This window comes from Sander lucioperca, chromosome 2, assembly GCF_008315115.2.
Source record: "Sander lucioperca isolate FBNREF2018 chromosome 2, SLUC_FBN_1.2, whole genome shotgun sequence".
Lineage (NCBI taxonomy): Eukaryota > Metazoa > Chordata > Actinopteri > Perciformes > Percidae > Sander > Sander lucioperca.
In genome coordinates this window covers 12,422,284-12,438,704 of record NC_050174.1, presented here as the reverse complement: position 1 = coordinate 12,438,704, position 16,421 = coordinate 12,422,284, and the positions used below count along the sequence as shown (strand labels likewise).

General features: G+C 40.4%; 2 protein-coding genes across 3 annotated transcripts in view; one reads left to right on the top strand and one right to left on the bottom strand.

The window, feature by feature from the left end:
• Positions 1 to 2,395: 2,395 nt before the first annotated feature.
• Positions 2,396 to 8,277, bottom strand: LOC116056743 (bri3 binding protein). Of its 2 annotated transcripts, XR_004106650.2 has the most exons (4): positions 7,940 to 8,277; positions 5,196 to 5,298; positions 2,693 to 5,088; positions 2,396 to 2,648 (listed from the first exon to the last, which is right to left on the bottom strand). XR_004106650.2 is itself a non-coding variant. In XM_031309063.2 (3 exons), the coding sequence occupies exons 1-3, from the start codon at positions 8,114 to 8,116 to the stop codon at positions 4,667 to 4,669; spliced, it is 702 nt and encodes a 233-aa protein (XP_031164923.1). In that variant the 5' UTR covers positions 8,117 to 8,277; the 3' UTR covers positions 2,396 to 4,666. The 2 variants fall into 2 exon arrangements, 1 of the variants encoding a protein (XP_031164923.1); XM_031309063.2 differs by having other exon boundaries at positions 2,396 to 5,088.
• Positions 8,278 to 10,024: 1,747 nt separating this feature from the next.
• Positions 10,025 to 16,421, top strand: part of stpg2 (sperm-tail PG-rich repeat containing 2) — a 63,620-nt gene continuing 57,223 nt past the window's right edge. The window contains exons 1-3 of the mRNA XM_031309170.2: positions 10,025 to 10,361; positions 11,414 to 11,517; positions 12,113 to 12,280. Coding sequence (XP_031165030.1) covers positions 10,256 to 10,361; positions 11,414 to 11,517; positions 12,113 to 12,280 — 378 coding nt within the window. The 5' untranslated portion in view covers positions 10,025 to 10,255. The remainder of the gene's footprint in view (positions 10,362 to 11,413; positions 11,518 to 12,112; positions 12,281 to 16,421) is intronic.

Sequence of the window (16,421 nt, the reverse complement as noted above, 5' to 3'; positions counted from 1 at the left end):
GTTACATAATTTTCCTTTTTGTTTGTGGTTATCCTGGGTACCATCTCTCCCAAAGACAGTGGTTGCTATATCATCAAATTCCATTTTAGAGAATTATCTGCAGCTAGAACAACAAAATGGACAGGCTATAGTTCAAAGTAACCAGTTCAGTGGTAATGTATTATCAGGTGATTCCAAATGCACTCGTGGATATTTGGGACTCTAAACATCCCCAGTTGATTTGATCTATCTGTGTTTGTACACTACGATTAAGCAATAAATAAATAAATCATTTTATGTCTGATGAGTAAATCTTGGTTGTGGCTCCTTGGGTAAGCTGAGATAATTTTTTTTTAAGATAATTTTTTTGGCATGTTAGCCTTTAATAGACAGGACAGCTGGGGGGGAGAGAAAGAGGGGGGAAGACATGCAGCAAATGGCTGCAGGTCGGACTCGAACCCTGAGCCGTTGCGTCGAGGAGGACTGAGCCTCTGCATGTGAGCTACCCAGGCGCCCAAGCTGAGATATTTTTAACGTGGTCACAGACTTATATTTAGCATGCATCTTAACATACTTGTCATTAAATATGAATGCTTGCTTCATCTCATTCAGTAGAGTACCACAGTTAAAGGTGCTCTAAGCGATGTTGGGTGACGGCACTTCTTGTTGACGTTAGAAGTATTTTCAAACAAAACGAGGCTAGCTCGCCCCTCCCTCCTCCTCATCCCGTGCCCTCTCCCTCCCTCCCGTGCTTCCGCGCACTAACACCCCAACCCCCACCCCCAAATCCTTCTTGTCGGTTATTGGCTGGAACACTGGAAGACTGTTTGTTATGTTGTGTGGTGCAGGTTGGCACAATTTGTTTTTGTTGCCGTTTGTGGAGCCTGGGCTGTCTACAGAGAGCGCGTTTTTTTACAGTGTGTTCAGGGGACAGGCAGCTTGCAAATAGTGAGGAGATGTTTGCTGTATGTGACAAAAAATGTTGTAGCCTAAAAAATGCGTTACATCGCTTTAGAGCACCTTTAAATTAAATCATTGATGGTCTACCAGTTCACTCTGCGAGAGATGTATCCCAAATCAGCACAAATCAATAGTATGTACTTTGTGCCTACTGTGAGAAAATCTCTAGTAGAAACAAGTTTACACCTGAAAGCTGCTGTGTACAACTTGAATTTTCTGTTAACAGCCACTGGAGCTCCTTGGGGTTATTGTTTTGCCCAAGGGCACCATGACTGTTTAAATAATGGACCTCCCCCACCCAGGCGCTTCCCAACAGTTTGTAATCTTTAAGTGGAGCTATGGATTGTTTTTGAGAACACTTTCTTACATTAAGATGATCTGCTAATATAATCTAGATTGTACATTTATGTAAATGCCTTTTCAAAGTATTTTCTTAATCCATATGTATACAGCAGGACTCATGACACATCTGCCACTCATTTAATTCCTTTTTGTCAAGTAAACAGTTTAAAATCAGTACTGTATCTATTTCAAAACAGGCTTTTAGGAACACCAAAGATGTATGAGTGCCACCTAGTGCCAGAAATGTCCTTGTTAGAAAATTATAACTAAATACTACAAAATAAAAATGTATTTAAAGTTATTCATCAAATAAAGGAAAAAATAAAATCTACAGGCATTTCATCTCAAATCACACTTATGTTAGTTTCAATGGATTCCTATGACTTTGGTATAGACTGGTGACACATCCTGAAATTGTTTATCACGACATAATAAAATGAACACACACATTCACACTTTGAAGGGGTAACACATCTGCATGATATTATTAATGAATCAGAAAGAAGACTGTAATACTGTGGTGTTTAATTTATTCAAATCTGGACCTCATTTTCACTGTCAAAAGAACCATTTAGCCATCATTTGGTTTTGATAGACACGCACGCACGCATGCACGCACGCACACACACACACACACACACACACACACAACAGCAGGCAGAACAGTTTGGTGCTTGCCACATCACTTAAGTACATACATATTCTGATAAAAAAAGTCTAAAAATATTGATGAAATAAAAACAAAAATCTGATGCATATTAAATGAAAAAATATACATTATTGGCACAGCATGTTATAAAAACCAGGCTACATGAAATAATAGGAATAAGAATACAGTACATTGAAGTGATGGAATCACTAGACATTCAACAGGCAGTTTCAACAGAGAATAAACAGATAATCTGAGATGTCAACAGAAAGATACACTGGCATCTTTTAACATCCAAGTGGTAATGACAAGTAATACATGAGTAGGCCTACAGCTAGTGACAACATTATACAGTTTATCTGTGTTTTCAAGATGTTTTTTTTTTTCTCACAAACTGACATTTTTGCGGTGCTAGAAATACTTAATAAAAACTCCTGTGCAATTCAAAAAACGGCAGGGGTGAACTGGGTTTGTCTAGGGAGAGATTTTTTCAATCAATCAATCAATTGATACACATTAAGACAAGCTGTATTACAACATCAAACTATTTTGCTGATTTAATTAAGACTTAATTCCAAGATAAAGATGAAAGTCAAGCCAATGGGTCTGATAAGAATCTGAATCCAGCCACTGTACTGAAGATATGAAAAACCATATGAATATAGTAATTATCTGACATTAGACAGTGTCTGTATCTGGTATTGTGGTGATGCGACACCTTCCTTTTCCCAAATGAATATTAACACTATACCCTTACTACACTGAGAAACATTAGGAGTGGAGCAAAGATGCATCTCACACATAAAAATGTTTTTGTTAACACGAGTATCAAAGGTGGTAAATACTGGTTGGTTCTTTGGCCTCAGTAGTGTCATGAACTGTAAGAGCCCTCTGATCATTTCAACCATCCTGCCACATTACTGACATGTCCTTTAGTTAATCTTTCTTATGGGAAACTGAAAGCAACATTTCCCACCCAAATTTGCACAGCATTAGGGTCGTTTGTATAAAAAAAATGTTAACAGAGCCCAGATTCTATAAATTGAAATTACAAAAAACTGTGCCAATGGTAATGTGTGTGGCAGGGAAATTCCCAGTCTTTTTATGACAGCACATGAGATATAAAAATAATTGGCAGAAATAATATACATAAAAAGCCCTATCAAACTAGAGTTGGCTACAGTGATGCACACCAAGCCTGTGTCTCAAGCAGTTTTAATATAATATACCGTATGTATCACGCTGGTTGTAAATCTCTCATTAAGTTACTAGGAATGGATATCACATTAACAATTAAAATAATATACAGCTTCAAATGTACATTTTCCAATGCAGGGTCAAATGGGGTTGTACAGTTACAAGCTTGTATTTTTGTTACAGGATCAAAGGCACTAGACCTAATTTAATCTGTAATCATGTTGAGAAATTGATCCTGTCCCCACAAAAAATCCTCATCCTAAAAAGATGTAGTAAGACATACTTCACACCAGTGTGATTTAAAACGACTCAAGTAATTCTTTCTAACCATTTCTGTGGATAATTTGCTTTTTGCATTCACACATTTAAATGTTAATGCTTTCCCACCAATTGAAAGATACTATAAACCACTAGCTGCAGTTCAAATCCCTACAATAATTCCACACTAACATCAAAAAGATGGATTTGGATTTGACATCAGACATTAATCAAACTTTGCAACTTCAACATGATGCAAGAACACAAACCCATTTATCAATACATATTGTAAGTTACTGAGACAGATTTCAAACTATATCTGAAAAACTGTGAAGTGACTCAAAGAGACTAAGACATGATTTTAATATACTCGATATCTCGTTTCCAATTCTGTGTGTTGGTTGAATCCCTGAGATATTGCTGCCTGTCTGCATTTTCTGTTATTTTTATGATGACTTTTTGATACAGTACACACACACACACACACACACACACACACACACACACACACACACACACACACACAATGAAAAAGAGGCCCTGATGTCAAACTATTGCCACTATGGGACGGTACCTTAATGAAACAAACTAGATCTATGATTTCAACATTTTGGATGGAAAATGGAATAAATAAATCTTACTGTGAACAACCATCTAACATCTTGAGGATTTTTACAAATTAGAAATACAATGTTTGCATCGCCCAACCCCTTTCCTACTTCAGTAGTTTCAAAAAAGGGGAATACATGTTTGTGGACAAACCTGTGTAAGAATGGTAACCCCCAGGTTATTCACAAGGACAGAAATAAACAAACATACATAAAATAGGATTATTCATTTAGCAAAAGCATTGACAATGCTTATCCAAACACCAAAAATTCAAACCCCAACTTGGGAGTTTCTCAAAAATAGCTGAGGTGTAGAATTAGGCCAGCATTTAGAAAACCATGGACATCTCTCTGATAACTTCCTCACAGATGTAGCAAAAACCTTTCAATTAAAGCCTTGAGACAAGCATAAAGAAAAATAGTTGTTTGGTTGATTTGCGTAAGCTCCAAGTCAACTGTCCACACCTCTGAGGATTTGTAGGTATTCTGTAACTAAAATCAACTCAAGCATTTAAAATACGGTTTTCAAATCTAGTTTTGTCTCCCATCTGACAATAGAGTTGTAAATACCCAGTAGTTGTGTTACTGCAGATGTGTACAGGAAACAGCATTCTGACATCAACTGCAGCTGGTTGTAAAACATCCCCTCCCTCCCCCTCATCCTTGCTGCTCCCTACTGGTCCCCGGTGCGTTCCAGGCCGTCTATGACACGGCTCAGCCGGATGTTAAGCAGCCTGATCTGAGTGTCCAGGTGGTCGATTTTCTCTTCCAGTGAACCTGCCCCACCTCCTCGACGCCAGTACGCTCCCACAGGCCCCGTCATGAAGTACACCGCCATAATGAAGCAAAGTGGCAGCACCGCACGCTCAGGGTCGCCCTCAAACTTCTGCAGGATATAGAGACAGGACAGGGCAAAGAGCGTGACACGTGCTAGCCAGAAGAAGCGGCCGAACACAGCGTGCAGCAGGTAAAAGAAACCCCCCAAGAACATGGAAAGGAACCAGTAGGCCACAAGAACAGCGGCAACCAAGAGCAGGGCGCGTGCCGGAGAGTTGGTGAGAGATGTGGGGCTGAAGTAGTGGCTGAGGTTTGAGGCTACAGAGGGACGAAAGAGAGAAAAGAGGATTTTAGTCTTACAATATGTCCCTTTCTTTGTGCCCATGTTTCATTGTTACAAATGTCATAATCAATTTAAAACTTACAGTCAATGCCCATGACATCCAACAAATCTGACCAGATCTTCCAGATCGTGTCGAGAAAAGAGTCCACTCCATGGACAAACCGCTCAGTCGTTTTGGAGAAAAACTTTAAAACAAAAAAAAAAAAAAATGGTGAGAGAAACATTTTTTAGTCAAGAGCTGTGGTACAGTATACAGATGAATCATTCAGAACACTGTAATGGAACCAAGCCTACAGTGAAAGCCTATAGTAAAAGAAAAAAGGAGAGGTGTCAACCAATACATGAAGAGAACAGCAGTGTAGTAGTTTAAATCAGTACAGTTGTGCAATAATCATTGATGACCAGATCATTCTTCAATCTATTGTCAACAAGAAAGCCACTCTATGCTAATGATAGCTTTCTTTAGGTACTATTTCACAGTACGGTCAGCCAAAAAGTTTGTTAGCATGTTAGCATTGTCCACATTTAATACACATTTCACAACTATTCAAGCGTAACTCTCACCAAAATGCAACCTAGGGTCTTTTTGTGAATGTACCCGAGTCAAACTTTCGTTTAAAAGCATATTTATGACGGAAGCGCCACTTTTAAGATGTACCGTATTTTTGTTTTTCGGTCAAATGGCCTTTTGAATGGGAGTAATACTTTTATGTAATAAACTTTTATGCTAGCCTCAAAATAGCTATTTTTTAAAAAACTAAGAAGGCTCGACACAACATGAAACTTTGCTCGAAGTATCACCAGGGTCTCTACACCTTAACTACACCGGTGACCAAGGGATATACTAAATCTGTGGCTACTTGTTTTGATATCGACTCGTTTTGACTGCCGAGGTGGTAGCGGTCGGAAACAACAGAGCTATGGTGAGTTGTTCAAAACCTCTCTTTTTAGTAAACTCTGGGTACACAAACAATGTTGTCAATGCTTTCGTACATTCACAAAAAGACCCTAGGTTGCATTTTGGCAAGAGTTACGCTTTAAGCAAAACATGCTTTGTTAGCTTGTCGCTCTAGCTGCTACCTATGTTGTCTTCTGAAGCCTACTTTCGGCCTTGTAATTAAAGTCTAGTCAATTGAAGAATGCACATGTTCAACATCAATCCATTTATCATACCTCTCTGACTATAAATGGCCTATGTGGCTTTAAATCAAAACACTGCTTACCAATTCTTCAACCAACCAACTCTCATTTTGAAATGGACAGACAACTACTGTAAACTGTTAATACAACCGTTATAAGACTGATCACGTGCCATTTTCACACTGAAAGCAGACTCTTCATAGGAAGCAATACATGCTACTGCCTACACCAGGGGTCACCAACACAGTACCCGCGGGCACCAGGTAGCCCCCAAGGACCACATGAGTAGCCCTCAGGCCTGTTCTAAAAATGAAAATTGAATATTGATATTATCTGTTTCCCACCTTGTTAAGTCATTGTTGATAATTATTGAAAATGAGAAATCATAAACATGATCAGTGTCTTCACATAGATGACTATCATTAATCATTAATAATCATATATAACTAAAGGCAAACTAAGCAAATTAGTTATTTCAGAAGAGTGTATCAAACTGGTAGCCCTTCGTATGACTCAGTACCCATGAAGTAGCTCTCAGTTTCAAAAAGATTGGTGAGCCCTGGCCTACACACTTTAATAGACCTTTCTCACAGCTTATTATAGCTAAAAAAACGCGTAAGTGTAAATTGATTGCTTGTATTAATGATATTAACTTAGTTACAACTGTTGTATTTAACAAGTCACAATATCCCTCACGACAAAGGTCTATGTCACTTGGAAGTCATCATCAGTTAAAGGCAGACTTACTAAAGAATATAGTAAACTACATCTGTGATGATCATCTCAGCCTTGGCTTTGTAGACCAGTCACAAGACGAGGAGTCAGGTGTATTGTGTGCAACTGATGCCCACTGTTTGTCCATAACTTGACTCAATTTGCATATTGTAATAGGTAAAGCAGACGAACTGTGAAACACAAACTTTCATTGTCCATCAAGTCCACATCGGCATATCTAAATGAGGACATTCTTTAATTTTTCGATGAAATAGCTAAAACTACTCCATACAGTCATAGTGTGTGTAGTGGAGACTCACATATGTCACTTTTGTTTGCTAGGGCGGCTACAAACAGGAAATAACATTAGATTTCAAATGCAGGGAGTGCAGCTGAACCAGAGCACAAGCTAATGTTTCCCTAGCAAAAGCAGCTTTCTAATGATTTAGAGTAGTGGTGTGCGATACTACAAAATTTGGTATGATCCGAGATCCAAGCGAAACCAACCGAGATCCAAGTAAATACGGGCCAGTCTCACCAATACCAACGTTCGTATAAATATTATCGATATATGGATCGATCCGCCCACCACTAATTTAGAGATGAAGTCGACAAAAAGAATCAGCTGTTACGGCCTGGGCCATCTGTGAGGCGACATTTGATGCACTTGCTGATGGACTCCGAACAATGAATGGGGAAATGGGAAAATTGGTTGCACAGCAAATTATAGATTTGAAGTGTTACTGCATGAAAACATAACGTTACCTAATTTTATTGTTCAACTAACATCTAACGTTATAGGTGGATAAAACATGGCAAATTATGGCAATTTTTTTTTCAAAATGGCATCCGTGAAATTGTTGGTGTAGGGGCCCGGGCGCGCTTGTTTCCGCCACAGTCAGACCACAAAAACGCCTACTAGCTTCTACAAGCCGCAAAAAACTGTTATCTTGCCAAAAGTCTCACACTCACCTTGTATAACCCTCTAATGTTGTCCTCTCCGAAAACACTGCTCAGAGTCTGGTAGATGCCGTTAGCTGCCCGTCGGAAGCTGTTCTGGTTGCTGGTCCTGCTCCTGGCCGCTTCGGCTGTGCACAGCAGAGACGCAGAAAGCACCAAGAAAACCACAAAAACCCTGATTCCCTTCATGGCACCAAACGTCCCGAGATGTCAAGCGGAAATGTGTATCAAAATGGTTCAATTAAACGCAAGGTAAGCCTGGGAGCTAGCTGCCTAAAGTGACACCTTGGTGGTGGGGGATGAGACTAGTGATGGTCGTGATAACCCGTGTTGCCTTCATGGACACCTCGTATACTCATTCTTCCTCGACCTAAATTGGCCTTTCGTGTGAGAAAAGCAGTCGATTAATGGCTGCTGCTTTATTGTATCAGTCAAACGACAATTAGCTGGGAACATGAGTAAGCATACAAAAAGGACAGTTGTGAAAAATACTCATAGGCATCAACACTATTTAGAGTACCGAATTATTACACTTATATTTATTACATGGATTTTCCATCCATTTGCCTTTTTGAAAAACTTGACGTGTCATGCCTTTATAACCCAACATGTCCGATTATCAGTAAAGGCATCGCTTGTCTTCGTGGGAATTTGAGGCAGGATAGACTCATTTAAAGCTAGCTGCTGCCCTCCAGTGGTGAATTAGTCTTACCAACGAAAGCTCCAAGCTCTGTTCTGGTTTCGAACAAACCAAGCAAAATTGTATTTCATAGCAAGATATCATGCTTGGACAAAAACATGTTTCTGCATTATTTAGTCTCCTATCTGTCTACAGCTACACAATTAAATTACTAACCAAGATATTTCAATTGATTTCGCTGTAATTGTAAACCCTAAGTCAGTTGGAAACGAAATTACTTTCTGTAATTAAACCTACTTTTGTTCGATTTTCTTCTCTTATTAGTTATTGGTGTGTCTTGTTTTTCAGCACGGTTTGCTGTGTTTACACATTGATCAAAAAATGCTTTCTTAACTTGGCTTGCACCCAGATCCCTTGGGAAAAAGACAACACACGTTTTGTATTATATTTTTTGTATTGTCAATATATTTATGCCATTTTCCGATGTATTAGTATTACTTTCAGTGGTGCAGTTTTTAGTAAACAGTTTCTGTTCTATTCTTACTGACTTGGTATGTGAGCAAAGTCTTTGGTGTGAGAAATTATAAAGTGAGTTTTAGGAAAATAAGATATCACTTTGAGCATGTAGATGACATTTGATATTATCTTTGTGATGATTGTAATTTAGTGCATCAGCGAGAAGTTGTCAACTACAGTAATCATGTTGTCATCGATAAAATGCTATATTGGTCTTCACTGTATGATTATATTGTCGCTGCTAAGTTATTGGATACCCTGTTGTCTGACTAAGTTTAATTAGCCTAATAACATTTGTTAAATGGAATACCAGTGTGCAGACCAAACCTGCTCACAGGAAGTTCAAATAAAGATGCAGTTCGCTGCTGTTCCAGAGAAGGCAGTTAGGCCTATTACTTGGATGGCTTTCCCCTCATTATCCATATCTTAACTACATTGTGGGGCAATGCTAATAGTGCAGGAGGAAGTAGGTCAAGCCTGCAAATAATGATAACAGGAGTGGTGACAACTGACAAGAGTAGGCAAATGCAGGAACGGTTGTTTTTACTACAGAAACAAGCAAGCTGTTTCGCTGGAATTTGTTTAATCACAGGAACATGAGTAATTTTTCTATGGACTATGGTTGCACATTAATAACAAAATCCATTACAATATACACGAGATTAATGTGAAACAGTCATTTTGCTGTATGTGAAAAATCAATTATAGGTTGATTATGCAAAATATGCGAGCATAACTAATATTGGTAACGTTAATAAAGGCAATAACATTTATTAGAGTTACAAAATGTTCAGGTGATCGAAAAATATCATCAAGGGAGATACTATAGGCCTGTTTTGGTACCTCACTTAGGCTACTTGGTTCCTTCTCATCAGTGAAGTTCTCTTAATTCATAGTTTTCACGTGACGTCACTATGAATACATCCATGGTGATGGTTCGGCTGTAACTGCAGCGGGAACGATATGTGGTATCTAAGCAACGACGCACGCAATGCAACGCAAATAAGTCAGTAGTAGAAAGAGAGCAGTTGAGGAATGTTTTAACCAACCTGGGGCTTAACAAATTAAATAAAGTGGGAACTATAATTCGTTTTTGGGTCAACTCTAGCAGGTGTCCGTGCTGTACAAAAGTTTAGTTAAGCCAGCAGTCTGTTTCCGCAGGGGAAGTTAAAATGTATGGACGCGCTCCAAGAGTGACCTTCATGACAACCAGCTGCACTGCATCGACAGTTGGCCCCGGCTCCTACGATGTCACCTTGCGCAGTTCTAAAATAGCAGGTAACGTTAACGTTAACGTTAGGAATCAGTTGCTACAAGCGAAACTTGACTGAACAACTCTAGACTACTCCAGTCTCGTTTTAAATCAAAAAATCCACCTGCTTCTTTTTTGTACTCCAGAGAAAATGTAACGTCAGGCCAAAACGAAGGCCTAGCTACATATTACACACCGTTATATACTGCTCAATTGTGGTCTAATTATAAGAAAAAGAGTATGCAGAGGCTCAAGGTAGCATACAATGATGCAATGAGGCTGCTGCTCCGTGTCCCTAGGTGGCATAGTGCCAGTCATTTGTTTGTGTCCACTAGAGTGCCAACGTGTGAGGCACTCTTAAGACACAAGTTTAGTTTTATGTGTCGCTTGGACAAGTCAGAGAACCACATAATTGAAGCTCTAGTCAGCCCTCTGAAAAGCTGTTATAGATACACTTCTAGGTTAAGACGACATTGGTGCAATAGCCTATATATCCTAGGCTCATATGCAATTATTATGTATTATTGTGTATTATAGGTTAATATGCAAGCTTTTATGTATTTTTGTATCTCCTTTTTATACTATGTATACTGTATTATGTGTTATATGGACCTGTGTCTGCAATAAAGCTTTATATTACAGTATTAAAACCATAGATATTCATGATCATCTATCTATGATTAAAATAACGTTATAAAGCTGGATGTTAAAATGCTAACGTTAACCTGAAAACCATAAGCTAACATTAGTTACGTTAACGCTGCAGTGATAAAGTCCAAATGTAATTGTAAAATACATTTATTAATTTATTAGAAAGATGACGACATTCAAACTTCATAATGTTATACAAAATAATAGACCTAACGTTACATCTGACAATGGAGTTTAATACATTAGCTAGCCATGTGACGGTAGCCTATATATTGCTCACAAGTTTAAATGTTTCTTCATGCTTGTTATTTTTTTTCATTTACTATAGTGTGTAACTCAATCAACCAATCAATTAATCAATCAATTATTTTATCAATCAACAAATTGCATAGGCTATTCTCTTTTTGTATGTTTTCCTTTATTACAGATGGCTATGCTCCATTCCTGACCTTGACCAAAAGACAGTCAATATTCAACCAGTCCAGTGAGAGGATACCAGGACCTGGACAGTATGACTTCTCACCTGTCAAGGTACTGCAGTTCAGAGAGTATCATTTACATACAATTAAGTCAAGACCTGAGTGTACCTGAGAACCATATACTGGGTTAGGTGAGGCTGAAGAAGAAGTCATTGTCAAGTACTTAGGAACGTACACAACAAATAAATAAATATGGAGTACTTTTTGTTTTTTTTTCTGTTAAAATATCTAAAACTATTAATTTAGGAAGGCAGGAGATGAAGCTTATAATACTGGATGACTGGAGAATTTTTTTAGGAAAATTTATGGTTAAAGCAACACCAAAGATTCTTTTGTAACTTAAAATAATGTTTCCAAAATCGTTTCAGTGGTTCATCAACTCGTAACAGGGTGAACGGCACTTCTGCATTCACTTTGTGGCCCTTTATCGGCTAAAACTGCACTATGCAAGTTTGCCAGATCGGGTAGAGTAGCTGTAGCAATATGGTCGTTCAAATGAGAACGGTAATGAAAAATTCCGCTTCCAACCTGTAGGGGGACCGAAGAGGAAAAGTGCTTTGGTGTTGCTTTAAGTAAATCTTTGTTGATCTCAATCTCATTCTCTGTGTGTGTCTGCTGGTCTCCCTGTTGAACCCATGTCTCTTCAGCTAAACATCCATGGTGGGCGCAGTCTTCAGAACCGCTCCAAGCGTTTTGAGGAGGTAGTGTCGAAGGTTCCGGGCCCCGGGGCCTACAATGTGCTGCCTGCCTCTGGAAACACACTCAGGGCCGTGACGGCTAAAGAAGGACAGGCTGAGAAGCTTGGCAGGAAAGTGGTAGGCATATCGGTACATTTATTTGGGCAAAGTAAATGAGCAGTCAGTTTACAGGAAATCTTTTATTATAGATTTTCTCCCTCCAGTTTATTATGTTTTTAATCTACAGTAGGTTGGCTTTCATACAGTACATGTTCTTTGTATGTATAAGGAATAGGCCTATATGTGGCTTTTTACTTTTGTACTGTTAGTTTACGTATATCTACATTTAACAATCAAATGCTTTTGGCCTGTGTATTAACACATTTATTACTACACTTTAGTAATTTACACACTGCCTTATTTTAATAAAATGTAAAACTCTGTACTGTGATGTGCTGTATCTGCACCAAAGAAAAGATATGAATAACAATTGCCTCCTCCAAAAGTGGTTACTGCCAATACAGTAGCTTGCCAATGCCTTAGCCCTTATTTTTGGCAGTTTTGCCATCTGCAGACCGCTCAACACCATCAACCGGAAATAGAGTTTGCTAGTTTTTGTAGACATTTGTCAAAACAGTTGCTTTTCTATTCTTTAAGCTCTTTAAAAATGAACACCACCTGGTGTATTTGCTGTAACATTTGAAAACTTATCACATTCAGTAAGGCATACTTGAACGGGATGCGAAACCAATGGAAGATTAGATAGACTTTGACATCTTTTGTTTGTAATAAGTCAGACACTCTATCACATCTTACAATGTATAAAGCAGGGGTGTCAAACATACGGCCCGTGGGCCAGAACTGGCCCGCCAAAGGGTCCAATCAGGCCCACTGGATCACTTTGCAAAGTTTGAAAATTGCAGAGAAGTAATTAATTCCAATTCCAAATTTACCACTTTAATCTCTGTGAATATCCGAGTTCTTTTTCCGTAAATTTACGACTTCAATCTTAGAAATTCAGAGGTTTTTCTCGGAATATTACCCCTCTCTCCCGGGTCCGTAACATTATTATTTTTTCTACAATGGCCTTAGAAGGCTGTCATAGCAGAAGCAACTTGCGTTTGCCAACATCAAGCTGACAAGAAACTCTGTGGCAGAAAAAGTTTCTGATCTTTCTGGAGTGGTTTACTGGTCCGGCCCACTTGAGATCCAATTAGGGGGGGTGGCCCATGAACTAAAAGTAGTTTGACACCCCTGATGTAAAGCCTCTAATGTGTGTAGCAGTAATTTTTTAATATGCAACAGAAGCTCAGTAACAACTTCACGATCATGATGGATATACTGAGGACCAAAATATAAAGACACCAGACCGAGAGAGTCTTGTAGGAAACTGTTATTTCATTGTACTGTTTAAGTGATGTGTTTTGAATAGGGCTGTCAAAATAACGTTTAATTAATTAATCTGAGAAAAAAATAACGCGTTAAAAAAAATAACGCAGATTAATCTATTCCATATTGACGTTTGACCCGGAGCCGTTCTAGCCACCATTGGACTGTAAAATGAAGGAGGGAGACGAGAATGTGCTGCCTGGATCATTGATTGGAACATTTACTTGTACCCTGGCTACCGAAATCTGGTGCCACTGATATGTCTGAGCTGCTCTCTGATGCTCTGAAACAGACGATACAGGTAACACAAATACCGCTGCACGTGACGCTAGTCAACACTATACTCGACAGCAGCTAACGTTAGCCTACCGCTAGCTAGTTAACACTATACTCAACAGCAGCTAATGTTAGCCTACCGCTAGCTAGTAGCTGGATTAAACACAGTTAAAATGCTGACAGCTAACGCTAAACGGTGTAAAGTTTGACTGTGTTTTACTGTAGAGGATTCAACACCGGTATGTAACAACCTGCAGCTGCCGTCGGAGAAACAACACAGACGGTGCGTTCAATGAAACTGGTAAACTACAGCCTCGTGGTGCATTTGAAGTTATTGTAAATGTCCATTTCCCATCTGGTGGTTGTTATTGTCATTCAACAGCAATTTACTAGTGAAATAAGTTATTGTTATTGTTATACATTATTATTAAATCATTTAATTTTGACCATATAGCCTTAGCAATAAACAAGCCGTTCTTTAATGTCACCGACTGTTGTTTAGCACCCTTTTTTTTCTTTTCTTTTTTTACTTTCTTAAAAAGTATCGTTTCAGGCACCGTTAATTATGTATGCGATTAATTTCGAGTATGTAATTAAATTAGATTAAATTTTTTAATCGATTGACAGCCCTAGTTTTGAATATGGAAATGTGAGAAGGAAGAAGAGCTAGATTTCTGACATATATTGTTTTTTCTTTATGCCACTTAAAGGTGCTCTATGCGATGTTGGGTGACGGCACTTGTTGACATTAGAAGTATTTTCAAACAAAACGAGGCTAGCTCGCCCCTCCCTCCTCCTCACTCCCCGTCCCCTCTCCCTCCCTTCCGTGCTTCCGCGCACTAACCCCCCAACCCCCACCCCCAAATCCTTCTTGTCGGTTATTGGCTGGAATGCTGGAAGACTGTTTGTTATGTTTCGTGGTGCAGGTTGGCACAATTTGTTTTTGTTGGTTGGTTTGTGGAGCCTGGGCTGTCTACAGAGACCGCGTTTTTTTTTACAGTGTGTTCAGGGGACAGGCAGCTCGCGAATAGTAAGGAGATGTTTGCTGTATGTGACAAAAAATGTTGTAACCTAAAAAACACGTGACATCGCTTAGAGCACCTTTAAACAGTATAACAAAAGTCTTATTAGATCGAATATGCATTTTTTTTGTATAATATCCTCAGTAGCAGTCCATCCATCCATCCATCTTCGTCCGCTTATCCGGTATCGGGTCGCGGGGGTAGCAGCTCCAGCAGGGGACCCCAAACTTCCCTTTCCCGAGCCACATTAACCAGCTCCGACTGGGGGATCCCGAGGCGTTCCCAGGCCAGGTTGGAGATATAATCCCTCCACCTAGTCCTGGGTCTTCCCCAAGGCCTCCTCCCAGCTGGACGTGCCTGGAACACCTCCCTAGGGAGGCGCCCAGGGGGCATCCTTACCAGATGCCCGAACCACCTCAACTGGCTCCTTTCGACGCGAAGGAGCAGCGGCTCTACTCCGAGCTCCTCACGGATGACTGAGCTTCTCACCCTATCTCTAAGGGAGACGCCAGCCACCCTCCTGAGGAAACCCATTTCGGCCGCTTGTACCCTGGATCTTGTTCTTTCGGTCATGACCCAGCCTTCATGACCGTAGGTGAGGGTAGGAACGAAAACTGACCGGTAGATTGAGAGCTTTGCCTTCTGGCTCAGCTCTCTTTTCGTCACAACGGTGCGATAAATTGAATGTAATACCGCACCCGCTGCGCCGATTCTCCGACCAATCTCCCGCTCCATTGTCCCCTCACTCGCGAACAAGACCCCAAGGTACTTGAACTCCTTCACTTGGGGTAAGGACTCATTCCCTACCAGGAGAAGGCACTCCATCGGTTTCCTGCTGAGAACCATGGCCTCCGATTTAGAGGTGCTGATCCTCATCCCAGCCGCTTCACACTCGGCTGCGAACCGATCCAGTGAGTGTTGGAGGTCATAGGCTGATGATGCCATCAGGACCACATCATCCGCAAAAAGCAGCGATGAGATCCCCAGCTCACCAAACTGCAACCCCTCTCAACCCCGACTACTGGAGTTGTTTAACTACCTCAGCAACTTCCACCAGGGAAATTGACGACAATCCCCCATCATCCTCCAGCTCTGCCTCTACCATAGAGGGCGTATTAGTCGGATTTAAGAGTTCCTCAAAATGCTCCTTCCACCGCCCTATTACCTCCTCAGTTGAGGTCAACAGCGTCCCATCCTTACTGTACACAGCTTGGATGGTTCCCCACTTCCCCCTCCTGAGGTGGCGAACGGTTTTCCAGAAGCACCTTGGTGCCGACCGAAAGTCCTTCTCCATGTCTTCTCCGAACTTTTCCCACACCCGCTGCTTTGCCTCTTTCACGGCAGAGGCTGCAGCCCTTCGGGCCCTTCGGTACCTTGTAACTGCCTCCAGAGTCCTCTGGGATAACATATCCCGGAAAGACTCCTTCAGTCGGACGGCTTCCCTGACCACCGGTGTCCACCACGGTGTTCGTGGGTTACCGCCCCTTGAGGCACCTAAGACCACAGCTCCCCGCCGCAGCTTCAGCAATGGAAACTTTGAACATTGTCCACTCGGGTTCAATGCCCCCAGCCTCCACAGGGATGCACGAAAA